Here is a 26,743-nt window from a genome sequence, read left to right as displayed (position 1 = left end):
GTTATTCCCCCCAAGTCTTCTTTTAACCTAAAGTTTCCATTTCCTCCTTCTGAGCCTTCAGAACTCCTGACAAGGAGAGGACTAGTTGGATCCTAGCCACCTCTTTTCTTCTGTCTTTCCTGGTCTCCTGTGAAGGTGATAAGGAGCTGGATTAATAAGAAGGAGAGAAGAGAAACGTCCTGGCCTGTCCCCGTCCCCATGATATGCCTTTTGGTGTGAAATGGAGTCTGATCGTGAGTCTGATCACGCTGTCAGATTTGAGCTATGCTTGGTTTGCAAGAGAATAGCTCTGGGAGGAGGATCTAGCAGAGGTCACCACATGGACTGGTCACCCTTAGGTAGTGCATCCAGGGTGACTCATCTTGCAAAAGTCATGAAGACACAGCTTTCTTTTCAAGACCAGGGGTCGTGTGTGTAGGCATGATGGCGCTGTTGTAACTGCCTGGGATGGCTCGCTCCCCTGTTGTATCAGGTGTATCTCATAGGGCAGGCTTGCAGGGTGTTAGAGGAGTCAGCTCCTGTCTGACCACCCGACTTGGCCACCTGAGCAGGAAAACTGAGGGAAAAATGTGTTGGAGGAGAAATTACGAAATGCTGGAATTCGTTCCTCGCGTCCGGCACCCACATGGGGAAAGCTGGCTGTCTCTACCTAATCCACCCCAGGGCAGTGGAAAGATGCCTCTGTCAGATCACTTGACACTGTGACCCGGTTTAAACTTTTCACCGGCCAGAGAGATTTAAGACAAAGTGCCCACCTGCTCAGGCTGCCCACTTCAGCATGTGTGGTGGAAACCTAGCAGGGCTTTCTGCATCGCCTTTCCTGGAGCTCCGCAGGAATGCATCCTGACTTTGCAGGGGATGGTAGAGCAGGCGCTGTTTGGTAAACAGGGGTGTGGCGGAGGGGGAGGGCTGGACGGGCGGGTCCCCAGCTCCCTCTGCTTTTTCCGATGACTCACAGGCTGCGACGTTGGAAGGGGCCTCTGAGATAGATCGTCTGATCCAGCAGGCTTATTTCACAAGCATGATTTTGGAAACAGGGCTCAGGGAAGGTCCTGGAGAAGTGAGTGGAAGTGGGGGACACGGGACCCATCGCTCACCTCAACGCCCAGGGCCACACTCTGTCCCTCATATAATCTTCTTTGATTATATATATATATATGGCAGGGATGGAGTGGGGAATGGAATTCGGTTTTGGACATGTTGAATTTGAGGTGTCAGTGGCCTGTGTCTCTGAAGCAGAATGTGGTTTGTCACATCAGAACCCGAGTGGGGATCTGGGAGTGGTCCACGAGGATGCAGAGGAAGGGCCGCAAGAGGCTGATCTTGGGCACATTGTCTTCCGTTAGTGATTAGCAGCCTGCGGTCCGTGGGCTGTGTTCTCCTTGGTTTCATGGCTGCTGTTCTGGGCTGTCATCCATACCCTGGAAGGGGAGAGGCAGCCCAGAGTTGTCCCACATTTGCAAGCTGGTTTGATGAGCTCACACGCCCATCCCTTAGTCCATGGTGAAGGACGTGTTCGCACTTCTCTGCAGAGGCAGAGATTAGAGTGATGTGGCCACAAGCCAAGGAATGCCTGCAGCCACCCGGGAATCTGGAAGAGTCGAGGAACGAAGCCCCCTAGGACCTGCAGGGTAAGTGCAGCCCTGCTGACACCTTGGTTTTGACACAGTGCAACTGATTTCAGACTTCTGGCCTCCAGAATTGTAAGAGGAAAAAAATGGGTGTTGGTTTAAGCTGCCAGATTTGTGGTTATTTGTTACAGCAGCTGCAAGAGACTAATACAGTGAGCATTTGTCAAAGTCAGCCTGTCAAGAGGCCCCTTGGGGGGAAAAGTGATCCCTGGTCAATGAACTTTGAACCGGGAACAAATGAACGTTCATTCATTCATTCAACACTTTCTTTGAGCACCTGTTGCACTTTAGACCCTGTTCTAAGTGCTGGGCGTTTATAACACAGTCCCTGCCGACACTGCTTGGATTCTTCTGGGGAAATCAGACAATAGAAAACAAATATGACATAATACCGGGCTAATGAGGTTCTGTTTTCCTCTCAGAGCAGAGGGTAACAGGAGTTGCTATTTTCTATGAGGTCAACAGGAAGAGTCGCTGGTTGCTAATATTTGAACAGAGACCCAAATAAAATAAGGCAGCAAGCCTGTGGCTGTCTCAGGAGTGTGTGTCCCAGGGGAAGGAAGAGTTGACACACAGGGTCTGGAATAGAGAGGGAGGAGGGGCTTTAACTCTGAGGAAGGTGGGCATCCACTGGAGAGATTTGATTGGAGGCATGACATGATTTTTTTTTTTTAAAGATGGAGATAAAATTCACCTAACCTAAAATTAATCATTTTAAACTATGATTCACTGATATTTTAGTGTGTTTGCAGTATTGTGTGACCGCCGCCTGTCTAGTTGCAAAACATTTTCGTCACTCCTGAAGGAGACCTCATGCCCATCGGGCAGTCACTGCCCGTTACCTCCCAGGCCCCGCTCCCCCAGCCAAGGGCAATCACCCATCTACTCTCAGTCTCTGTGGATTATCTATTGTGACGTGATCTTTGATGGGTTTTTAAGACAAATCATCGTGACTGCTGGGTAGAGAATGAGTAGGAGGTGGTGGCCCCAATTAAAAACCAGGAGAGCCGTTGGCTGAGAGAGGTGGCTGGGGTGAGCCGTGGCCGAAAGTAGAGGTGGGGAAGGAAGACGGTGTGTAGGCTTGGATTCAGGATGTTACATCATCACTTCAGGCCTCTGAGAAGGCTCAGGCTCATCTGCATTTGACAGCAGAACCCCATTTCAGATAGCTATTCAACACGTCGCAGGGTCCGAAAAGACGTGATATAGTGGAGACAGTACTGGGTCGGAACTCTGGAGAAGCAGGTTCTGAGGTTGCCGCCTCATAGTTTTAAGACTTCAGGCCTGTCTCACTTCACATGCGGGCATCCTCATCCAAAAACCGAGGACAGTGAGTAGCTGCCGGACTCCGCAATTCAGTGGTTTCTTGCCCAAGGATAGGTCACCGATATTTGTGAAGATGCTCCTGCGTCCGGGGAAGGTGGGTGTCTGTGTGTCAGCACACCTGGATTTCTCCCCACTCCGCTGGCTCTGAAAGCCAAGAATAAACAGAGCTGGCGTAATCGAGCAGGAAGGAGGACTTACCGTTCTTAGGCAAATCGAATTTCTATGAAAGCGGAAGAGTCAGGTGTTGGAAGCCTGCCTCGTGGCGGGCATCAGGATTTTATGGGACTGTTAGGAGGAGCGGTCCTCTGATGCGGTTGCGTGATGTGCTTGTGTCTCTCCCGGGTGGGAGGTGAGGTGCACAGAGCTGTTCCTAATAATTCTGAAGTTTGCGGGAGATTTACTTTTGTGTATAAGTGGTTCTTTTGGCCGCGCAGCCTGCGCGGGAATCTTAGTTGCCCACCCAGGGATCGAACCCGCGCCCCCTGCAGTGGAAGCGCAGAGTCTTAACCACTGGACCACCAGGGAGGTCGCCGCTTTCGTGTGTAAATCTGAACCAACTCAAAGTTATCCCCGTTACAGCACACTCTCGCTGGCCTTGCGTTCTGGTATGCGTTCCTTCCTCATTTTCCATGCTGTACGCTTAAAAGCCTTTGTTTTTATTTGGAGCAAAAGTAATAGCATACATGTGGTTAAAAACAAAAATCAAGTAGTACTGGAAGGCCCAGAGTGCAAAGCAGCACACTCACGCCCACGCCTCTCCTTTCCAGTCGCCTTTGATTTTTAGTTCTCCTGGCAGCTACTTCCACAATTTTAAATAAAATGCTTACGTGTTGTTTCGGAATTTGTTAACTTCTAACGCTGTCTGTTGGTTCCCTGTTATGAAGATGAGGGCTTGTTTACACTCTACCTGCCCTTTTCCCAGGTCTTCACTGACGCCTGGGTGGTAGAAGCTACAGCTGGGAAATGGATACCCAGGGATTGCTTTTTAAGGACCTGGTTCAAACCAAGGGTTAAAATGAACAGCCCTATGAAACTCATGGTCTTTTAAGAATTTTTTTTTTTTTAACTGTCTTCTTTCTCTGAACCCCTTGGAGGAATTTCTTTCGGCTTTAGGGTAGGAGTGGCGTTTCCCTTGAGCAGGTGGCTTATTTTATCTTAAGGACACAGAGGACCCTTTAGCCAAACACATTTTCCTCTTTGCTCTGGCTGCAAAGCTCTGTGCCAGATTTGCCCCCCACTCCGCCCCACCTCGTGCCGGGAGATTGGACTGGAGAGGTCCCTGACCTCAGCCAGACGTCATCTCATTTTTTCTGCTCCTGTTTTCTCTGGATCCAATCTGGCCCTCTCGGGGTCTGCATCAGGGAAATGTGGCTTGGGGACTTTCACTAATTCTCTCCCCTCCGCGCCAGCCTCCCAGCCTCTCCCCGCTCTGAAATCAGACCTGCCGAACTTGACCTCCCTCCTCTGGGTTTTGTGCCCACACTGCACTCCCCCCACCCACCCCACCCCACCCCGCTGCCAGCATGGGAAGCAACCACTCCAGAAATAGGACGCGGGGCGGCCTGCCCTGGGTCCTTAAGGGTGATTTACTTCCCTATTAGAGACACCGGGCTGGATGAGGAGTTACCTGGAGTCCCTTCAGTGCGCCGGGCTGAGCATTGTAAAAAGATGCTCGGTAATCAGGGCCGCGTGGAGCCGCCCTCGGCCGGGCCTGTGCTGGTTTAACGAGAGCCGGCAGGAGGCCAAGGAGCTTCGTGTTGGCGCGCTTGGTCCCCTTCTCCTGAACCCTCGTCGCCTCAGCTGAGGGGCTCAGGGTACCAGACGGTTAGAGGCAGGAAGGATGCCAGCAGCCGGGCTGCCTGGGATCTTGGACCCATCTCCATCATCCTTCCGACCCCAACCCACCTCCCTGGTACCCCTAACGGAGCCGCAGTCAGGCTGGCTCAGTCATTTATTCTTCCTTTTTTCTGTCTTTTGAAGCAGCACGTCCCTTTCCCCCCTTCAGTCTTACTAAGTTGTAGCTGGTGCGGTTGCCTCTTGACAGTGAGATGGGGTAAAGCCCCAGCAGCCCCCCTGCCCAGCGGACTTGTCTGCTCCTGGCACAGCCCATCAGGACTTTATTGCCTCCCCTCCTTCTGGGTATACCCCCTAACAGGGGATGCATTGCTTTCTTTGCAGTTACCTTCTCTTTGTGGTGGGGGGGGTCGCTTTGGCCCCCGATGCTCAGCTTAGTGGGGACCTTAGTTCCCCGACCGGGGATTGAACCTGGGGCCGCGGCAGTGAAAGAGCTGAGTCCTAACCACTGAATGACCAGGGAGCTCCCTCCATTACTTTCTTAACAGAGGATGCTTAGGGGCCTGTGGATTTCAGAACTGCGAGGACCTCAGAATTTAGCCCTGCTTCCACTTCTGCGCCATAAAGAAAGGGGCCCTCGTGTCCGAGCTCGGCGGGGGCGCGCTGGCTGCCTTCTGAGACGGTAGAGCTCCCTGAGTCAGTCCTCTTTATGGTAATGAAGTCTTCCGAACTGCTTGAGGGAACCCTTCAGAAAGCCCTCTTCCTTCCATCCATCCATCCATCCATCCATCCATCCATCCATCCATCCATCCATCCATCCATCATGATTCAGTGAACCTTCATTGAATTTCTTCAGTGTGCAAGGCACGTCTGATGGGTGCTGTGGGCAGTGTAGACACCCGGTGTGGACACTTGGCCCCCTGTGTCCCAGGAGCTGACGAGCTCATCGCCAAGCTGGGACAAGCAGGTGCCAAACTCCAGTATAAACCTTTTCTGGCAAGTGCCGTTGACATGGTGGGGGTGATGAATGCCCCTCAGGAAACATCCTGGTCCGCATCTTTACCAGTAATCCCATCTTCCGGGGGAGGGCTGCCTGCTTATCAGATATCGGGATAGTTTATGTGTACAGCCCTCCTGGGGAAGCCAGGCCCAGCTTCCTCTGAAATCTGGGTGGGTGGGTGGGTGGGATGTCTCCTTTCTCTGGACTCTCCCTCCCCAATAGATTTTCCTTTTTGGGTTTTCCCCATGCACACCTGAGCCTCTTGATGAACTCTCCTGAAACTAAGTGGGACCATAGGCGTTCTCTTTACGTTTAGAGGGGAAAAAAACCCTTTCATGTAACCCTTCGCTGTATCTGCTGGTGCCCTGTAGAGGTCCTTTGTTAAACTGATAGGGTCATTTTAGTTACTTGGGAGCCACTGAAGGTTTCCCAGGTTGGTCTGGAGGACTCCTTGTAGTTTCTAGGCCTCCTCTTCCTACAGAGACTCTGGCACTGGGATCTCTTTGGAATCTAGGCTGCAGCTCTTAACCCTGCCCCCCTCGCCAGTCTCTCTTATAGTTCAAGTAGCCGTGGTGCATTCCCAGGAGCTAGGTATCTTCGAAGACTCCTTTTCCTCCTTCCTGGAAACGTGTATGACCGAACCTCATGATCTCAAGCTGAGATCATGCTCGACCCCCAGCAGGATCGCTCAGGCCACCCTTCCGTATCGATTAACAAGTTTTCGTCTGAAATTGGAATTCTGCACCGACCAGCAGTTCTTACTTATTGCAACGGCTTGTGCAACCCCAGTTGATTCACTTTTCTCATCATGTTTAATTCCCGACCCTTGGTTTTAACTGAAACTCTGCTCCCATCCCCCTCTACTTAGAGAGCCCACAACAAACTCAGGTTCTTTACGATAGTTTGGGAGCAGGGACGGTGCCAGGTATTGTAGTCGCTGCGCAAAACCCAAGGAAATGTGATCCCTGCTCTCGGGGCCTCAGAAGGATATGCAGAAACTCTATTTACCCGCCTCCTCCCCCCCCCGCGCCCCACCCCACCCCAAGAGTGTATGCATTCTCAGCTGATTAGCTAATGACTTAGGACTGGGCTCGTACAATGCCAAAAAACGTGAGTCAGTCACTTACAGGTATAGACCACAGTGAGCATGCTCCATTGCCATGGGAACGCGAACATGTATTCATCTCAAGGCAGAAAGAATTCACTTCTGCTCCTCAGGGATGTGGATGTTTCCCACACTGTTCCCCGGGCACGTGTGTTCTCCCTAAGGCTGCAGGGTCCTCTTCAGCCCCGCACCGCATCACCGCCACCACCCCATCCATTGTTATGCTCTCCTGGGTGGGTGTCCTGGCCCACTGCATGCGTTGCCTGCCCCCTCCAAACCGCCCGCTACTTTGTGGGTGCAGCCAGCAACCAGTTGTGCCTCTGATGCCTAATCTGAAGTCCCGGTGACCTAACTGTGAAGTAGGAGGTGCAGAAGACTGAATGTTTCCTTGGGGCGAGGCAGCCTGATGAAATGACAAGAGCCAGGCTTTAAAGTTGAACAGAGTTGGCTCAAGCTTTGACACTGTCACTTAAGGAGCTCTGTAACCTTGGGAAAGTATTTTTCTTCCTCTTTAGCGTCCTCATAGATAAAGTGGGGTAATCCCTACATTACCAGGCTGTGGGAAGGACGAAATTAAAGCGTGTCAGAGCGCTTCATGTATCACTCAATACGGGATCACTTTCTCACGCTATGTCCCAGCAGCCTCGGGGGGTTGAGACATTGCCGCTGAGGATCCTGAGGCATTAGCTGGGTGGCCGCCACGCCCAGGGACATCTTGGAGAATTCAGAACTCTGGGCTGTGGGCCCCGTCTACCTTGCGCCGGTTGGGTGATGTGTCACGTGGGGTTCTTTGGTTGCACACTTCGGAAACCGATTCTGGCTGATGTCAGCCGAGTGGAATTTATTGCAAAGATACTGGAAGCTCACAGCATGGACGGGAGGCTGGGGAAACCTCCTGAAAGCAGATAGAAACCGAGATGCTCAGCTGTGTGGAGCCAGGAGGTAGGACTAATAGCAACGATCGTATGAAGCAAACAGAGTGTAGTCAGGTGTGCTTGGTGATGGAGGAGCATCTCCCCAGGTGTCAGCAGAGACCACCTGGAGGCAGACACACCTTTGCCCTGTGAAAGGGGAGGGGCCCCCTGAGACCCCTTAGGGCTTGTAGGGGGAGGGCTGGCACCTGGATTAAGAGATGCGCAGAGAAAGGGCCTAGTGGGAGAGAGAGAATTCCCTAAAAAAAGGAGTGGGGCTGTTAAGTTACAGGTAAAGGACACTGGACAGCCTAAGTCTGCAGCAGGGATCTTGGACAAATCTCACTTTGAGCTGCTTTTCTGAAAATGAAAGACTTGAACTTGATAATCTCAAAGGACCATTGGGTTTCTAATAAGACTGCTCCAATGATGAGATAGACAGCTCTTCCACTGGGAAGGGTTAGGACTTAGCATTAGTGTCCTTCTTAGTTCTTTATTCTCCCCCTGAAGCCTCCTGCTCCACAGTATATGCAATTAATGATCAGTACTTTCTAAAATCCACTTAATTTTTAATAAAATCTGTCTACAAAATACAGGAGATTATAACAAATGTATCTACTATCCCTATTTTAAAAATCAACTGTAATTTATATATTTTACCATAAAGTATATAATTGACCACAAATAAATAAAAGAAAGTTTACCATAAGCTATAATTTACCAGAAAGTAAAATGCCCCCATTCTCAATGTACAGGTTAGTGACTTGACAGATAGATACACCTGTGCAACTGCTACTGTCATCGGTGGACATCTTTACGGGAAGTTCTCTCTTGCCCATTTGCAGTCACTTTCTCTCTCCTCCCACTCATCTCCTCAGGTCACCTCTGATTTCTACCCTATAGATTAGTTTTGCCTATTCTAGGTTTTCATAGAAACGGATCATGCGGTGTGTACCCTTGAATCTGGCCTCTCTTGCACAGGATAACATCTGAGACTTATCCGTATTGTTGTATCAGTTGTTGATTCCTTTTTATTGTTAAGTAGAATTCCACTGGTTGAGCATACTAGAATTTGCTTATCCATTTGTCAACTGATGGACATTTGGGTTGTTTCCAGCTTTTAGCTGTTACGAGTAATTCTGTGAACATTTGTGTATAAGTCTTTCGGACATGTTTTCATTTCTCTGGTGTAAATACCTAGGAGTGAAATTGTTGGATCATATGGTAAGTGTATGTTTATATAAGAAATGGCAAAACTATTTTCTGCACCTCACTCGTCGCTCACGGCAGCATATGAGCTTTCAATGATCCTAGCTCCTTGCCAACATTTTTTTTTTGCCATTCTAGTGAGTATGAAGTAGTTTCTCATTGTGCTTTCAGCTTGTATTTTCCTGAGGATTAATGATGTTGAACATTTTTCATGTGCTTATCACCATCTCTGGATTCCACAAGTATCAACACTTGTCAACTGTCAGTCAAAAATAACACAATTACTCGACATTAAAAAAAAAAAAATCCCTGAGTGTTCCTCCAGTTCTATTCCCCTTTCTCCTTGTCTCCTCGGAGGTAACCACTGTTCTGTTGTTGGTGTATCTTTCCCATGAGCATGTTTAAAACTTTTATGAGCACGTATGCATCTAAAATAGCATTCACTAATGTCTTGTATATTTTGAAACTTACATGAAATATATTTCTCTTGTTGGGACTGGCTTTCTTCACAGGTGTTTTTGAAGTTTATCCATGTTGGTACGTGTACACCTAGTTCATTTCAACTGCCCTGTAGTTTTCTAGCACATGTGTATCTCATAGTTTCTTTCCTGTGGGTGGACATTTTAGACATTTAGAAACAATTGTGCGTTTCTCCTTGTGCACCTGTGTGAGTATTCCTCTGGGGCAGATACCTAGAAGGAGAATATCTGGGTATGAGGATGTACCTTCGGATTTTGCCACTATATTTTCCAAAGAGGTTTTGCAAATATATAGACACTGCTACCCACAGAGTATTACAATATCCACTCCCCTTGCCAACAAGGCACGCTTATTTTTGCCATCTGAACGTGTAAAATATTGCACCTCAGATTTAACTTGTGTTTGCGTTTCCTTCATTGCTAGTGAGGTTGTGTATATTTCCGTATGTGTATTTGCCTTTCAGAATTCCTCTCCTGTGAATTTCATGTTCGTACTCTGCTCACTTTTCCGTCACGCTGTCTTTTAAGCATTGCTTTTTCGTTTTTTTAAAATGGCATATTTTGTCATGTGGAATTTTTAAATGGTAGTCTAGTCAAACGTATTTATTACTGCATAGACTGTGCTTTTAATTTCTTATTTAGGAAAACTTTATTGAGGGCATAAGACGGTCCTTCCATCCCCAGGATTTGCTAATGTGTATTTAGGATTTTTATACCTGTGCTCTGTGAGGTTAGGTTAGGCTTTGAATTCTTACATTGTTTTCCTTTGAAGATTGGTATCAGGGTATTATAAAAAGGAACTGATGGTTTTTCTCTCTATTTCTGGGAGAGATTGTATTAAGTGTCGCCTTTTCCTTAAAGGTTTGAGAAAACTTTGTCAGTAAAACCACATAAACCCATTCTCGTTTTTTTAAGGTAGCTTTTAGGCCGCAGAATCGATTCCTTTGAAGGTTATAGATCTATGCGGGTTTTCTATTTCTGCCTGAGTCAATTTGAAATTTTTAGTTTTTCTGAAAAATGATCAGTGGCAGGAGATAGCAGAAAACCAGGTAGCCCCAGGACTTGTGGGAAAACAGCACCTTCCACTGATTCAAACTCCGGACACCTGGAAGGTCACTGGAGGAGATCAAAATGAAAGCACTGCAGCGTTTTGTATTATTCAGAAGGAGAAAAGAGCTATTGATCAACTTGATGCTTGAAGTCAAGTGTACGTGTTAAAAAACGTCAGTGTAACCACCTAAGTAGTATAAATAGACTCTATAAATACCAAGTTTGTGGGGTTGGAGGGAGAATAAAGAAAATGCAATCAATCCGATAGAATGCAAGACAGGAGGGAGCAGAAAATGCAAAGCGAAAAGCCCGGTAAAGAGAAAGCCATGTGGTTATGATGGCCTGTAGGCAGCGTTTCCTCCCACGATGCCTTTGTGGACCCCTTGGTTTTTCCCCTTAGCAGCGCACACATCCGTCACTCTGCACCGTGACTGCCTGTCCGCCGTCTTTCTCTCTCTGCGGGAGGCACTCTTCTTCCCAGGACCGGGCCGGGTCGTTTATCTTCTGCTTCTCAGTGCCTGACATATAGTAGGTGCCCACGAAGTGTTTGAATGAGCGCAGCAAACAAGTAAATAAATAAGTGAACAGATGGGCAAATAAATCTGGAAAGGTTACTCTGTCGAGTTCAGTGGCTGTGGGGAGACATTTTAATCAGCGATCACCTCAGTTGATCTGTGAGTCGGGAACCGAGGAAGTAGCTGCAGCCTTGAATTTGATGGGGAAAAAGTTCAGTGTAAGATGCCTAAACGGAAACCACCTATAAAGTTAGCTGTCTGTGTGACTGTTACGTGCTTGATCACGTGGTTAGTGCCCTGAGAGGTACCTTGTGCGGCAGTAAAAGAACCTGTGCTGCAGGTAAGAGCTTCTCAAACCTTAACCGGAGCACAGTTCACCTGGGGTGCTTAGCGAACCGCAGATGCAGACGCTGGAGATCTGGGGAAGGGCCTGGATGCTACGTTTCTAACAAGCTCACCGTTGCTGGTGCGTGGACCACGCTTTATAGAGCGAGGGTCCGTGCTATCGTTTCGTCATCTATACCACGGCTCTCCCCCGGGCCACGGGGATAGCAGACAGACCCGATACTTAGAGAAGAGGCTCAAATGAAAACCATTCTGACTTCCAGGATTGTTAACCAGCGACTGTGACAGATCCCAGCCCACGCTGGCAGGGGAGAGGTATTGCTGGCCTCAAACTGTGTTTCACACTCTGCCCCATTTTCCTGTTTCTCAGGCTGAGCCACCTGGCCTGTTTGGACATGTTGCATCCTGGGAAGCTCTCATCTTTGTGATTCACATGTCACTTGTCACTGTTCTCTGGCCCTGTCACACTTTGTGCAATCAAAATCCCATTTCCTTGCCTCATTCCCGCGAGCCTTCGCCTTGCTCTCACTTGGGTCCCCGGGCAGGGAGCGTCTCCTGTTACGTCTCCATCGTGCTTCCTGCCCTGGGCAAGACAGGCGCAGTGTCACTCCGTACACCCAGAATCACAATACAGGCTGGCAAACTGTCACATCCCGACACTGGCTTTCTTCTTTTTAGGCCCCGCTTTTTAGAGAAATGGCCCAAAACCAGTGGGCAGCGCCCCAGATTGCCTGTAAGCCAGTAATGCGCCAATCCTAGGGCCAGACAGACCACGGGTGCCAGTCCGTCCCTGAGCCGTTGTCCCTGGCTCTCCCCATCACGTCTCAGAAACAGCGCTGGCAAGCGGTCTGCTCTGTTCCTTCCCTTACGTTCATTATCGACTTCTGTGGATCTGGGAGGCTTGTGGACAGAAGGATCATTCTATCAGTGAGTGATGGAACCTGGGGTTTCTGTGGGCTTGGTCTGGCTCCAGGGCTTTACAGAAAGTGTATTTTAAGACAGAAGAACCTCTTCCCCAGCAGGAAAGTCGAAACCTGAATGCCTTTGGGGCCGTCCCCAGACCTTGGGCAGGGGAACCCTCCCTATGCGCTTTTCCAGCGCACTCCTGGCCCTCAGTAAGCTTCGGCCTTTGGCTTTTCCCAGGATGGGCAGAGGTGATGCAGCCCTGAGAGGACCCGGGGACCACGCCGGCCAGCATTGCTGCTGTGGAATGATTGACGGTCAGAGCAGGGGCGGCTGGTGGGGTCTGCGTGCTGGCTTTGTGTCCTGGGGCCCCAGCCTTTCCTGTTATTAACCTTGGTTGAACAAGCTGTGGGCTGGGTCATGTCTGATAGCAGCCCCCATGAGGCAGGTGGTGGCCGTGAAGACAGTCGGGCAGCCCTGTTGGCCGCATGTTAGAATCACCTACGAGCTTGCAGGGCAGCCACCTCCAGGTCTCTCCCCGGGACATCCTGTTTCATGGGCCGGGGGATTACTGGGCATCCAGGTGGCTTTAACGCTTCCAGATGCGGAGTTCCCTGGTGGTTAGGATTCCGGGCTTTCCCCGTCAGGGCCCGGGTTCAATCCCTGGTCGGGGAACTGAGATCCCACAAGCTGCATGGCGTGGCCAAAAAACAAGAAAAAATCTCCCAGATGATTTTCACGGGCAGCCAGGCTGAAAACCACTGCATCAGAGGACGGCAGGGAAGATGGCAACGTTTATCCTCACCCTGTCAGGCCAACTTCAGTATGGCCTTTTTGAGTTTTCATGAGATGACTTTATTTTTTCATGGGAAATTTCCTGGTTTTTACATGTAGGCCCCTGACCTGCAGGCTGAGCCCTCACCTGTCTGACACAAACACCTGTGGGGCTGGGCTCCACCTGTCGGGCTGTTCTCTGCACACGGGGGTGAGTACGCCCGCCGTCACACACCCTACCTTCGGCCGTTTCCTATTCTGGTTCTTGGCCTCAGACTCAGAGCCCAGCTCCACAGAAATAATGTTCCTGAGGCCAGACCCTGGGCGCCTCCCGCTACCCCACGACAGGCCTGTGGGGTAGGTATGATTTTGATCCCATGTCTCAGATGTGGAAAGTCACTCAGCCAGGGGGATGGTGGAGTCAGGACTCGGGTCTCTTTGTCTCACAAGCCCCAGCTCTCAGCCATCCCACTGCCTTTCTGTGCTTAGGGGTCTCTGATGCCTTCTGGGCTGCCACCCTGGATGGCTTCTGAGTGGGGCCCTCTGCCTCCGATTGGGTGACTCCTTCGAGCCCGTCCATGGTGGGGCCGGACCAGAGGGTCATTGGGAAAAGGGGAATCTGGATGTAGTCCCCTGTTTGAGACGAATGGCACATTTCCAACTTCTGATTGCTCTTCCCCCATCCCAGATCCACTCCTACATTCCAGATTATGACTTGCCCCCGAGAGTCCCTCTGCCCCTCTCTCCTGGCCTCCTCTTGATTTAGGAAATGGGCCAGAGGGACAGAGTCTTTGCTGGCATTTTCTCTCCCCAAGGTCAGGCCAGCTGAGTGGAGCCATGGGAGCAGAAACTAGGAATGAGGGTGAACAGGGGGCCAGGCTGGGAGCGGAAGGGGCAGCTGACCCAGGTGGATGCCGATGGCGCGTGACTCCAGGGCACAGTGGCCGCAGAGGCCGGAGAGCGAAGGAGCCAATGGGGAGGAAGGAGCTGGAATATCCTGCCTCCAGATGTGGGATCAGGGGTGGGGCACACAGGTAGCAGGGAGCCCCTGCTTCCCTGTTACCTGACAGTGAGCCCGGCAGGGCAGGTTCCTGTAGTGCGTACGGTAATTGTGTAGCGTTTCCCAAAAGGCTGGGCAAAGGTGGGTCTCAGTGGTCTATGGGCAAGGCTTTCAGTACCATTGAATCAGAAAAGGAGAAGGGTTTTCCTTTTGCAGTGCTCTCAGTTAAGGAGAGTTTCGGGTGGTGCTGGGTGAGAACAGGCCTCAGCAGGTAGTACTGTCTACCTAGGATTGAATAGCATTGCTTGGTTTTTTGGTTGTAATTATTTTTGTGCTGTGGATTTCTGGCAGGTGTTACTCATTTTCCATTCAGAGAATACTCTAAAATTTTCTGAGAAATAAAATGTTTTTGAAAGTAAAAAGAAGCGAGTCAACTAAAAATATTAAGTAAACAAGAGAAACAGTGGTATGATGTCATGCCGAAAACGATAATGTGGTCAGTGAAAGACAGGCTCCCCGGGGAAGCTATAGGGGCAAATAGAGCAGAGTTCACGCCCATTAAAATGGAAACTTGGGCACGTCCTCACATGCGTCTAAGCCATAGCTGATGCCGTTGTAAACCGTGAATATTATATTAAATGAGCTCATGTGTGTCACGTGCTGGGCCCAGTGCCTGACATACAGCGATAGTAAGTAGTGGTGGTTATTATATGAAGTGTTCATCAACGAGAAATATTGCACTTGCAGGCCGGTGTTCCGGGGAGAAAAGTGCTGTCGGTGAGCACAGGCCAACCATGGACCAGCACACTTTGTAAGGGAGTGAGCTCTCCACCAGCGTTTCAGAGACTTGTCACCTGCCTAGGCGTCCGTGGCAGGAATCTACCACTGAATGGGCCAGAGACAGCGGGGGAGGTCCCTTCTAAGGAACATTCTATCAGTATACCCAGTGTGCAAAGACCGTTCACAGAGCCGGCCTGAGACCGCTCTCTCTTACAAAGCTCGCTTGCGTTGTTGGTCTTTGGCTGACGTCCGGGACCTTGAAGTCAGGGAGGGTTCCCAGCATTCCCCAAATGATAAGGGTGGCTCTTATGGAAACTGCTCTTAAAGACATTGTGGCCTACGCTGAGCACCTGCTTTTCCTTCTGGGAGTCCGGGGTTTTGCTGTGTGTCCGGCAGAGGGTGCCTATGAGACCAGCCCCCCCCAGAGCCCCTGGACTCTGAGTCTCTGAGCGTCCCTGGTAGACACCCTTCCCACAGCTGTCACAGCTCATTGCTGGAGGAATTCAGTGCATCCCTGTGGCTGCACTGGGAGGGGACTCCTGGAAGCTTGTGCCCCGTTTCCTCAGGGCTTGGCCCCAGGCACCATTTCCCTTTATTGCTTTTTCTTGTATCCTTTTGCTGTAATAGATCATGGCTGCATACCCAGCGCTAGGAGTCCTCCTAGTGAATGGTCAGACCTGGGTGGTCCTGGGAACCCTGACACAGCCGGTCTCTGCCTTCCAGTTGGAGGAGAGCCCAGGCTCCACTGGCCATTTGAGGGAAGGGGTATGGGGGCACTGATGCCGCTGACAGGTAGAGCTGGGCTATCAAGTGTTGGGGGCTGCCCCTCGGGGGTGCTGGTGTGACGTTACTGCGCTTCTCATGTGGCGGCTCAAGAGGTTTGGGAGGAACTGGTGGGTATCTTCACGTGAGGCCTCAGTCTCAACTGTGGGGTGTGTTAAATTCTGAAGGAAAGATCACAGGCCCAGACTAGTTCTTGCAGAAGTGACCAAGGTCAAGACCACTGTTTGGTACAGATAGTGTCAGAGACAACACACCCTGGCTCTTTACAAAATGGGAGGTGACCACACCTCGGGGTCAGCATCAAGGTTAAGGGACGTTGCTGTCAGCTTCCCTCAGTTACAGAATCAGCGCCTACTACTTGGGGTCTCTCTAAAGACTTACGGGGGGATGGTTTCTTACCTCAGATGAACGTCACCGCAAGCCAGGGCAGAGCAGGGCAGTATCCAAGTTGTACTCTCAAAGAACTGACATGATTGCGGGTAAACAGACGTCCTCGCTTGAGGCTGGTGAGGGTGGCCCGGTCCTCTGTGTGGGTCTCCAGGGGGGTATTCAGCCAGAGATAAACTCGGGGGCGGGGGCACTAGTCTGCATGAAGAAGCAAAAGGGAGGCATTCAGTGAGCCCCCCAAGGAGCCAGTCAAAGCGGATCATTGCTGCCCGTGCAGAATGACAGAGACCACACACTCCGTATGTGCTGGTTGTATATGGGTTTCCCCAATAGTCCTTAAAATGAGTACGACACTGTTTAAAAACGGGCCTCTTAGCCCTGCCAGGTCATCTTGGGCACCACCTACGGGGTCATCTTGGGTGTTGGTAGTGTTATGGGAATGCCTACGCTTTGGGGAACCCTACTTTGCCTCATGAGCCAGGTCTGCAGACCGCAAGGGAAGCTCAAAAGTCCCTTTTGCTCATCGTGTTTCCCTAGAGATGTGGGCGTGTCCTGACGCAACTCCCCTCGTGGCGGGAGGCTGCTTCCGCTTGTGGTCAGTGGGGGTTGGAGGACCTTCCCCAGCTGCCCGAGTCCTGTTGGGGGCGGGGGAGGCGGGTGGCAGCAGTGGACACCCCACGTGGATCCGGGTCCACCCAGACACCCTTATGGGCGTGGCCAGCCTCTGTTCTCCTGACAGTGGGGCGCGGGGACACCCCAGCGGCAAGGCCCCACCCTTGCCCGGCTGGTGAGCACCTGCACCCCCAGGTTCCGTTCTCTCCAGCTGGTGGTCTTTCCCTTCCTTTTCTCTGGTGCTGGGGCCCCCTGGACAACAGGTACAGGCCAGACTCACCGAAGCTGTGAGAAACAGCCCATCTGGACGTGGCTTCCCATCACACATCATACTCCCTCATTTTACCTCCATCACTACTGCTTCCGTTACAGAGGGAACCCCTCCCCCCATGCCGCCCCCATCCCTCCTGCTCACTGGGGACATTGGATAGCACGTGCGGGGTGTCTTCTCATTATCCTCATCTTGCTCTGAGGTCAAGTTGCATTTTACCCTCAAGCAGACAGGCCCCTGACTCCAGCTGCCCCAAATGTCCCTGAACGGACCTCATCCTGGGGGCCTGGCGCTCTGCTCCCTTGCATGTCTTCTACTCTGACCCCGTTTTAACGACTCTCTGGTTACTTCTTCTCCCAGTGCCACTTGGTCTGCCGAGCAGACCCTGTGAGGCCTCGGAGCTGTGAATGGTGACCTGTCTCATTCGCATTTCCCATAAGGGTCTGACTTGGCCAGACTGGGGGTGGGGTCTGGGGGAGACAGCTGAGAATGGCTCCCAAAGATGTGTCCATATTCTAATCCCCAGAACCTGGGAACGTTATCTGATTTGGTAAAAGGGTCTTTGCAGATGTGACCAAGTTGCGGATTTTAAGATGAGGAGATTATCCTGGGTTATCCAGATGGCCCTAAATGCAGTCCCAGTTGCCCTCATTAGAGGGAGGCAGAGATTAGGTTAGATTTTGCTCTGCACAGAAGAGGAGGGGTATGAGCAGAGGCAGAGTGATGTGACCACAAGCCAAGGGAGGCTGGCAGCCACCAGGAACCGGAAGAGGCAAGGGACGGCTTCTCCCTTAGAACCTCCAGAGGGAACGTGGCCCCTGCCAAAACCTTGAATTCAGTTCAGTAATACAGATTTTGGACTCCTGGCCTCCAGAACTGAGAGAGAATATACTGCTGCTGTTTTATGCTACCAAGTCTGTGGTAATTTTTTACAGTGGCCATAGGAAGCTAGTACAGAGCATCTTTGGAAATGCATATGTCTTTGGGAGAAGACTTTACCACAGATGCAGGCTGATGGAAGGGGCTGAATCTCTCATACTCTCTGCTTTACGTTGTTTAAATTTTGCTGCTGTTGATATTATGCTCTGGCCTGTGCCGAGAGAATGTTAGGCACAACTCTTTCTATCACATCTTACAGAAATGCCAATCAAATTGGCTTCAGACGAAAAAGAAATTTATAGGTTGGTGTAACTGAAACAGTCCCAGGATGTCAGCTTCAGGCATGGTTTGATCAAGGGGCTTACACAGTGTCAGCAGTCTGATGTCTCCCCTTCCGCCATCCCCATCTCTTCCCTCTGTCCCTCACCAGCTCCTTTTCTGTGTGGCTTCTATTGTCAGGGAGGTTTTGTGGGGTTTTTTTCCTGTAGGGTGTCAAGGTGACCATCAGTAGCTTCAGGCTTATAGTCTATATAACACTGCTTCTTCTCTCCAATAATTCCAACCAGAGTTCAGGGATTTAGCCTCTGGGTCACCTGCCCATCCCAGAGCTCTAGTCACTATGGCCAGGGGGATAGACTAGGCTCCTTGGAGAGGTGAGGGCTACCTGTCCCCACAAGCCGTGATGACAGAGTGGGGGAAAGGTGCACCCCCCAAAAAAATCAGGGTGCTCTCACCAGAAGCAGGGGTGTGTGTAGCTGTGGGACAGGCACACGGAGTGGGTAACTGTCACGAGTTGCTTCTGGCCTCGTAGTTGCTGAGGCTGGGAAGGTGCCATTGGAGCCCATGGTGGTTTCCAGGCCCCTAGATCACTGCGCTTGGAGATGCCAGGTCATGCCTTTGAGGCTTTCCCTCTGCCACAAGAATCCAAGTGTGAAAAACAGCCCCACACGTTACAGGAGATGGAAAAGCTGACCCCGGAGGCCCCAAAAGGTGGGGGATCCAGTAAGAGAGTGGAGAAGTTGAGAAGGTCTGGGTCCAGCAGCAGCAGCTGCTTGTATTAGAAAATCCCATTATCAAAGCATCTTTGAACTTCTCTTGGCATTTGCATGACTAATGTTCGATCTGGTGAAAGCCGTTCTTGGGAAATGGAAAAGGGAAGCGGGGGTGGGCGCTCCTGCTACAACAGGGCTCTCTGGTCTGTGGAGGGAGGAGACTCACGGTGGGGACTGAACTACAGAGGAACTGCTGTGGCCGCGTGAAAATAGCACTCCCCCTGCCCCCTCTGCACCCCTTGGAGGTGGGAGCCGTGGGCCCCGGGTCTTGAAGGAGGCTTTTGGCCTGGGAGGATGCCCAGCAGTTGAGCTGTGCTGGGCGGTGCTCAGGAAGCTGCCACAGTGAGCAGGTGAGAGGAAAGCTGACTGGCTAAGAGGTCCAGAGCCAGATGTGCAGGTCAGCCCTCCCTCAGTGTCATGTCTTGTTCATGGTGCGACCTTGGGCTTGTCACCCTGAGAAAGCCTCAGGGCCACCTGGGGTCCAGTCCCGCCAAGCGCTGCCACTTGGGAGCTGTAAATGCATGCCCACCCCTGGGCAGATGGCTGTTTGAAGCTCAGTTTCCTCTCCTGCCTGTTCCCGCCGGGGAATTGCCAAGAAACCATCACCGACTCGCTCTCTGCTGCCTCTTCTTGACCCACTCTGGAAAACCCAGCTAGCAGATGGCCCACGCGGCGGGGCGGAGGTTGCCTTGGCTGGGGCGCATCCTTTCTGGGTGGCCCCTGCCATCTGCAGGGCTGGATGGGGCCCCCCTGCAGCCTCGCCCATGTGGGGGTCCCCCTGGGTACCCACAGGAGCCCAGGGGCTGGAGGGCATTTGGTGTGGGGTCTGAGATCTGCAGGGTCGTTAGGAATCCTCATCAGCTGCTGGTGGCTCAGCCCTCCCTGGCGGGAGGGGAGAGAGGACCTGGGGCTGTGAGCAGCTCTGGTTTGCTGTTTCAGGGATTTCTGAGACCAAACCGCATCCCCGACAGCAAAGCAGAATTAGCCATGTTATTTGAAGTTATTTACACAAAGAGACTTACGTGATCTATGTCCAGTATGTTCCAGTATGCCTTCAGTGGGCAAGACGTATTTTATTTGTTTTAAAAGCCTGTGTATATTTTCTGTGTATCAAAGAAGAATCATTTGAGGAAGATTTTGAAATAGTCACAGAATCTACTTTAAAATGTTTAACAGGATGGTAAATATTCCTCCTTAATCATGTGTCAGAGCTTCTCTATGACCTTCAAAAGTCCTACGGTTAGTCTCTCCGTGGAAATAGACTTGAGTCAGGGTCACTGGGAACCAACTAAGACCCGCTCAGTGGTAGGCTGTACCAGGGTTTCTTAGCCTCGGCGCTATTGGCGTTTGGGGATGAATCGTTCTTTGTTGTGGGCCTGGGGGTCCTGTTCATTGTAGGACGTGTAGCAGCATCCCTGCCTCTACTCACTAGATGCCCCCCACCCAGGTGTCCACGTCCCTGTTCCTGGAACCTGTGAGTATGTTAGGTCACATGGTCAGGGGGACTCGAGGTTGCAGGTGGAATTAAGATTGCAAATCAGCTGACTTGGAGGTGAGGAGAGTAGCTTGGATTATCCAGGTGGGCCTAGTATAATCACAAGGGTCCTTATCAATGGCAGAGGGAGACAGAAGAGAGAAAACCAGAGATGGCAGCCTGACAGAGACTCGACACACCATGGCTGGCTTTGAAGATGGAGGAAGGGACCAGGAGCTAAGGAATGCAGGTGGATTCTAGAAGCTAAAAATCAAGACAGGGAAACAGATCCTTCCCTGGAGCCTCCACGAGGAACGTGGTCCCGCGGACACCTTGATTTTAGCACAGTGAGATCCATTTCTGAAATACAGAACTCTAAGAAATTTGTGTTGTCTCAAGCTACTAAGTTTGCGGTCATTTGTTACAGCAGCAATAGGGAACGGGTACACCTGCCCATCTCTCCCACCCCCATTGTGACCACCAGTAAAGGTTTGCAGACATTGGCAGGTGTCCCCTGTGGGGCAAAATCGCCCCTGATGCAGAAACACTGGCTACGGGGACCACCATGCTGTTTCCCTAGAAACTGGGCAAGAGTCTCTGTGATGAGAATGAGGCCAGGAGTGGGTGCACCCAGCACGGTTGGCTGTACACCCAGCATGGTTCTCTCTGGGAGGAAGGAACCAGTGGTGTAAAAGGGAGTGGGGGTAGGGGCCGCAGCTGCTCCCCGCCGCCCCTCCCCGAGGCTCCCGGCGCTGTCACCCGTGGCAGAGTGTGCTTGTGCATGTTTGTACGATACTAGAAAAGAAGCTGAACTATCTTCAACTGCACCGTAAGAGACCATAAAAACTCAATAAATGTCAGCCGAAGCAGCGTTGCTCACAGAGTTCTCGGCAAGGAAGGCCAGCACGCCGGGCACCCCTGGCACTGTTTTTGGGTGTCGTGGGCGGGAACGAGAGGCCGGGGAGCTCAGCCCGTGCTGGGGGCCGCCAAGCCCGGGCTCTGGGCCAAACACACAGCCCCCAGGTTTCTTCGTCCCAACCCCGATGCTGTAATTCTGTTTGTTTTGCCGACTGTGAAATCCACATGGTTCCGATTTCTTCTTTGTGATCCGTCATCTCTGTGTGGCTTCGGAGCCAGGATCCACGCGAAGCGGCTTTGAAGTTGTTGTTCTGGGGTAAGTGGGACATGCTGCTTTTCCAGGGTTTGATTCGAGCGGTGCTCTAGGAGTTGAGAGTTGGGAGGCGGGCGGCTGGGTCAGAAGGGAGGAGCGTTTGCAGAGCCTGCCGGGGATTTGTGCAGCCCAGGGTTGCTCCCTGGTCCTCAGCTGAGGTCACAGGGACGCTTCCTTCCAGGCATCTCAGCTGAAACAGCACGTGAGCCCATGTCAGTTGCCGCCTCGGGGTGGTCAGACAGAGCTGTGGCCCCTGGCTCCTCCGTTCAGGGCAGCTGCTGGCCTGGGGGCAGAGTAAAGGCAGAGGCAGGGAGAGAAGAAAAAAGAGGGAGAAGTCAGTGAACAAGGGGGGATGTGGAGAAAGACATCGCCTGTATCCATGCTTTTCATATTAAAGGGCCAGACGGTTCCATGATGGGCTGGCCTTAGCTGGGTCTAATGGGTGTATGGAGGCCAGTGGTCCCCAGATTTCAGCCTGCATTGGAATCACTCACCCGGAGGGCTTATTAAAACAGATTGCGGGGCCCCACCCCCAGAGTTTCTGATTCAGGAGGGCTGGGGTGAGGCCCAAAAGTTTGTACTTTCCAACAAATTCCCGGCTGCTGCGGGTGCTGACAGTCCAAGGTTGAGAACCGTTGGTCTAGAACAAGAAGAGGATCTTTGTAATTAAAAGGGGTGCTGGGCTTCCCTGGTGGCGCAGTGGTTGAGAGTCCGCCTGCCGGTGCAGGGGACGCGGGTTCGTGCCCCGGTCCGGGAGGATCCCACATGCCGCGGAGCGGCTGGGCCCGTGAGCCATGGCCGCTGAGCCTGTGCGTCCGGAGCCTGTGCTCCGCAACGGGAGAGGCCACAACAGTGAGAGGCCCGCGTATCGCAAAAAAAAAAAAAAAAAAAAAAAGTGGTACCAATAACTAATAATTATCAGGATTTTACAGTTTATTGGTGAGGACCCCACTTTCTTCATTGAAGTGTAGTTGATTTACAATATTATATTAGTTTGGGGTGTACAACACAGTGATTCACTATTTTTATAGATAATATTCCATTTAAGGTTATCACAAAATAATGGCTGTATTTCTCTGTGCTGTACAGTATATCCTTCTTGCTTGTGAGGACCCAACTTTTGATCTGAATAATCCTATGAGGAGATAGTATCATCATCTGTGGTTTTTTTTTTTACTTTTTGAAGATGAAAATAGCATTTATTTTCATTTTTGTCACACAGTAAAATTGACCTTTTTGGGTGTACAGTTCTGTGAATTTTAACACATATTATAGATTGATGTAACCACCGCCTCAACCAGGACATAGAAGAGTTTCATCACCCCAAGATCCTCCCTCCTACCCTCCCTTTGCCTTCACACCCTCCCTGACCCGACCCTTCATGGGTCCTCCATTCCTGTAGCTTTATCTTTTGGAGAATGTCGTATACAGGGAATCATACAGTAGGTAACCTTCTGAGACTGGCTTCTTAATGTAACGTGTACGGGATGGACCCAGGTTGTGGCCTGTGTCCGTAGTGTGTTCCTTTGTGTTGGTAGGTAGTAGTCCATTGCATGGATGTAGCATCGTTTGTTCCTTAATCCCTGTTGATTTCTTTTGGGTTGTTGCCAGTTTGGGGTCTTTATGAATGAAGCTGCTATGGGCATTCGTGTATAAGACTTGGTGTGGACCTGTATTTTCATTCCTTTTGGGTACCTACCTAGGAGTGGGATTGATTACTGGGGCATATGGTAAGTGTATGTTTAACTTCATAGAAACTACCAAGCTGCTCTCCAGAGTGACTGTACCATTTTGCATTCCCACCAGCAGTGGACGAGGTTTCCAGTTGCTCTGCAACCTCGCTAGCACGTGGTATGGTCCACCTTTTAAATTTTTGTCACTCTAGGTCATGTCTGATTTTGAAATGTGTGAACGAGTCTCAGAAAGGCTCAGAGGGTTGTCTAAGGCCCCTGGGCTCTTGGTGGCTCCTTGAATAACTAAAATCCAAACCTTTCGACTTGACGGCTGTGTACATTCTGGGTGATGGCTGTGCTGAACAGGAACGATAGAGGCTTATTCCACGTGGCAGACTAGGAACCAGTAGCTTCTGCGTGAGGTTGGGGGCTGCAGCAACGTCAGGGCATATGTGGCAGCGTTAAGGCATATGCCCAGGGACTAGGGAAACAAGGAAAGTGAAAAAAAGGGAAACGAAAACAGAGAAAAGATGCACATCCTAGAATCACAGAGGTGGGAGGCACTAGGCTACTTCTCCATCCCTTGTCCCTTCTTATTTTTTTATTTCTGTTTTTATTGGAGTATAGTTGATTTACAGTGTTGTGTTAGTTTCAGGTGTACAGCAAAGTGAGTCAGTTAAACATATACATATATCCATTCTTTTTTAGATTCTTCTCCCATCTAGGCCACTGCAGAGTACTGAGTAGAGTTCCCGGTGCTATACAGTAGGTCCTTATTAGTTATCTATTGTATAGATAGTAGTATGCTCCCTTATTTTTAAACTGAGGCTCAGAGAGGGAAAGCAGCCTGCCAAATGTCACTCAGCTCACTGGTGCCTCTTGAGTCTTTGCCTGTGGCCTACGGTTGGCAGAAACCCCCTTTGTTTCCAGAAGCATCCTTGGGAGTAACACCAGGGCCACAGGCTGCTTCCCCTTGGCGCTTGAGGAGTAGAGCTTTTGCAAACTGATATGCCTGGTCAGGGTCATCGTACTCCTTCAGTGTCTTGGCCTCAGGTCTGTTCTGGGTAAGGAGTTGGCTTCAGGAAGGAGCTGGTGCAGGGGGCCATGGCCACAGCTGAAACCAGAGCTGGTGACTTAACAGGGAGGAGGTTTATGGAGGACCAGGCCCACCTACCCTCGCGGGGGAAACGGCGCGGCTGTGCTGGAAAGCTGTGGACATGCTTACCCGATTGCAGAATGCTTCTTTCGTTTTGAATATCATTTGTTTGGTTGCCACAGCAACGTCAAGTCTCTATTTTAATGCTAACCTGCGTGGCTGCAACTTTCTATATATAAGTGCTGCTCTGCACAGTGAATTAGCTGATGCTACGGGGGAAGCAGCGGATGTGGAAACGGTGGCAGAAGATGACCAGTGGGTCAGCTCTGCAAGAGGAGGGACTGCGGGGCTGAGGTGAGTGGGCGCCCGGGGCGTGGCCGCTGATCCATAGGGCAGGTTGCTCGAAGCTCATTGGAGCAGGGTGAGAGCGGGAAAGGCAGCCCCACACCTGCGGGCGGGAGGGAGGGAGGGAAGCCCTGCTTGGATGGCCTCCTGCTGGGCCGGAGGGTGATTCTTCTGTTTCCCCACGGGTCGCCTCTCCTCACTCCTTCAGTGCGTCTGGGCCGCCCGGGGACCGGAGGCTCCGGAAAGAGGAGCAAGCCACTGGCCAGGGTGGTGTCTGAAGTGAGCTGAGTGCAGAGTGAGTTTTCCTTGTTTCCTTTGACTTGGTTCCCCGGTCTGGATCTTCGCCTCCTCTGTTTTGCCTTTTCTTCCTTCCCAGGTGTGGCTCCCGGTTGGGGCCAGATGGCTTCACATGGTGCAGATAGAATATTCAGGAGAAGCCTGGAAGGACCTTGGGAGTCGGTAGGTTCAGCTCCCCCGGCTCTAGATGAGGGAGAAGCCCAGAGAGGTACACGCTCTGCCAGATGTCACACAGCCAGCCAGAGAGAGAGTGGGACGGGAACCAGGTCCCCAGGGGACTTCTGACTCGGGCCCCTTTGCCTCATGAGGGCATTTGTGTGGTGGGGTCAGGACAGCCGTGGGTGTACACACTAGACGTACGGGGGCTGCAGAGAGGGTGGCCCACTCGGGGGCGCTCCTTTCTTGCGTCCCAAGTTGGAGGGCGTGTAAGGAACACAGGATTATGTAACAGGATCAGAAGCCATGAAGGCTGCTGGAAAGAGCATGGAATTAGAGTCTGGAAAACGGATTCACGTGGATTCAGCCGCTTCCCGTGTGACAACTGTGTCCACTTCACTGAGGCTCAGTTTCCCCACTGAGTCCTGGAATCTCTTCCCCAGCACTGTGGTGGAGGGTCAGTGTCACAGCCAGTGTGAAACCGTCAGCAGCGGCATTTGGGTCCTGATGGGGGTGTGATGCACCCGAGGGCTTCTCTGGAGACTGGGTTTTGGGTGTGCCTTGAAATGCTACAGTTTTATCATCATTTAGAAAAGTCTCAGTCGGGCCCCCTCTTCTATAATATCAAACATTCGACAGTTCTTTTAAGTGCACTGGCTCCAAAGACTTGGACCCAGTTTTTTTTTTTTTCTTCTCTGACGTGCCACGTGACTTTCGGGATCTTAGTTCCCCAACCCGGGATCAGACTCGGGCCCATAGCAGTGAAAGCGCGGAGTCCTAACCGCTGGATGGCCGGCGAATTCCTAACCCTGTTCTTTTTTTTTTTTTTAATTTTTCTTGGAGTATAGTTGCTTTACAATGCTGTGTTAGTTTCTGCTGTACAGCAAAGTGCCGACCCTGTTCTTGAAAAGAGAAAATGTGTACAGTTGGAATCTAGGGCCTGTGTACAGTCTGTGGGGCTGGAAGATTGGAGATGGGGAGCATTCACCCCTGCCTGGGCGGGCCAAGGAAAGTGCAAAGGGAAGGAATCTCTTGCAGGAATTTATGATGGAGAATGGGGGGAGGGGTATAAAGGGGGGAGTTTTAAAAACGGAGATCGGGACCAGGTAAAGTGGTGTTTCTTAAAGCAGGAGTCACCAGCCACAATGTGTCTATAATCCGTATTAAGCAGCGTGGAACACAGGGTGGGAAAACAGCAGAGCGCGTTGCCCGTGGTAAAGCACGCAATGCTGCGTGAAACTTTTGCTTTGCACGTAGATTGGGTTGTGGAGCAAAACGTGCTTTTTACCGTGGGTCAGACTTTCGAAAGCAAAAAAGGACACCTTCTGGCCTAGAGTGGTGACCCAGTGAGCCTGAAATCTTCTGTGGATGGCCGGGGATTTCCTTTCCAAGAAAAAGCTGGAAGGAGAAAGGAAGGGTTCTCGGTGGGGGAGAGCCTCACGCAAGCACCGTTTTGAGAAGCTGGTGTGATGCAGCGTGCAGCTCGGACAGGGACAAGCAGGCTGGCTGGGAAGCGTGAGGTCTGGGGACCAGAGGGGGCATCCCCTTCTCCCAGGGCCTGTGATTCTTGCAGCGACAGCCTGCTCCCCGTGCACCCTCCCCAGCGGTCCCCAAACACACATTCCCCTGCCCTGGAGCCCTACACTGCTCCGGTGAGGGATGGACCCAGCCGTCCTCCCCCCCAGGCACTGTGCTGCAAGGGTGCTGGCTTCCAGCTGCTCAGCA

The 26,743-nt window shown here is 51.3% G+C and overlaps 1 protein-coding gene across 5 annotated transcripts in view; it reads left to right on the top strand.

The window, feature by feature from the left end:
• Positions 1-26,743, top strand: part of GAS7 (growth arrest specific 7) — a 200,447-nt gene that overhangs the window by 65,963 nt on the left and 107,741 nt on the right. The window contains exons 1-2 of one of the 5 annotated variants that reach the window (XM_060290880.1): positions 24,476-24,574; positions 24,774-24,860. The exons of 1 other annotated variant lie outside the window; for it this stretch is intronic. Coding sequence is in view for 1 of the 4 variants with exons in the window: in XM_060290876.1 (XP_060146859.1) it covers positions 24,965-25,024 (60 nt within the window). In the remaining 3 variants the exon portion in view is untranslated. Of the gene's footprint in view, positions 1-21,193; positions 21,455-24,426; positions 24,575-24,773; positions 24,861-24,941; positions 25,025-26,743 lie in introns of those variants that run through there. 3 more of the 5 variants (XM_060290876.1, XM_060290881.1, XM_060290879.1) reach the window with 3 other exon arrangements.

This window comes from Globicephala melas, chromosome 20 (assembly GCF_963455315.2).
Source record: "Globicephala melas chromosome 20, mGloMel1.2, whole genome shotgun sequence".
In the NCBI taxonomy this organism is placed as follows: Eukaryota; Metazoa; Chordata; class Mammalia; order Artiodactyla; family Delphinidae; genus Globicephala; species Globicephala melas.
The sequence above is the reverse complement of the archived record's forward strand: the minus strand, read 5'-3'. Positions and strand labels throughout refer to the sequence as shown.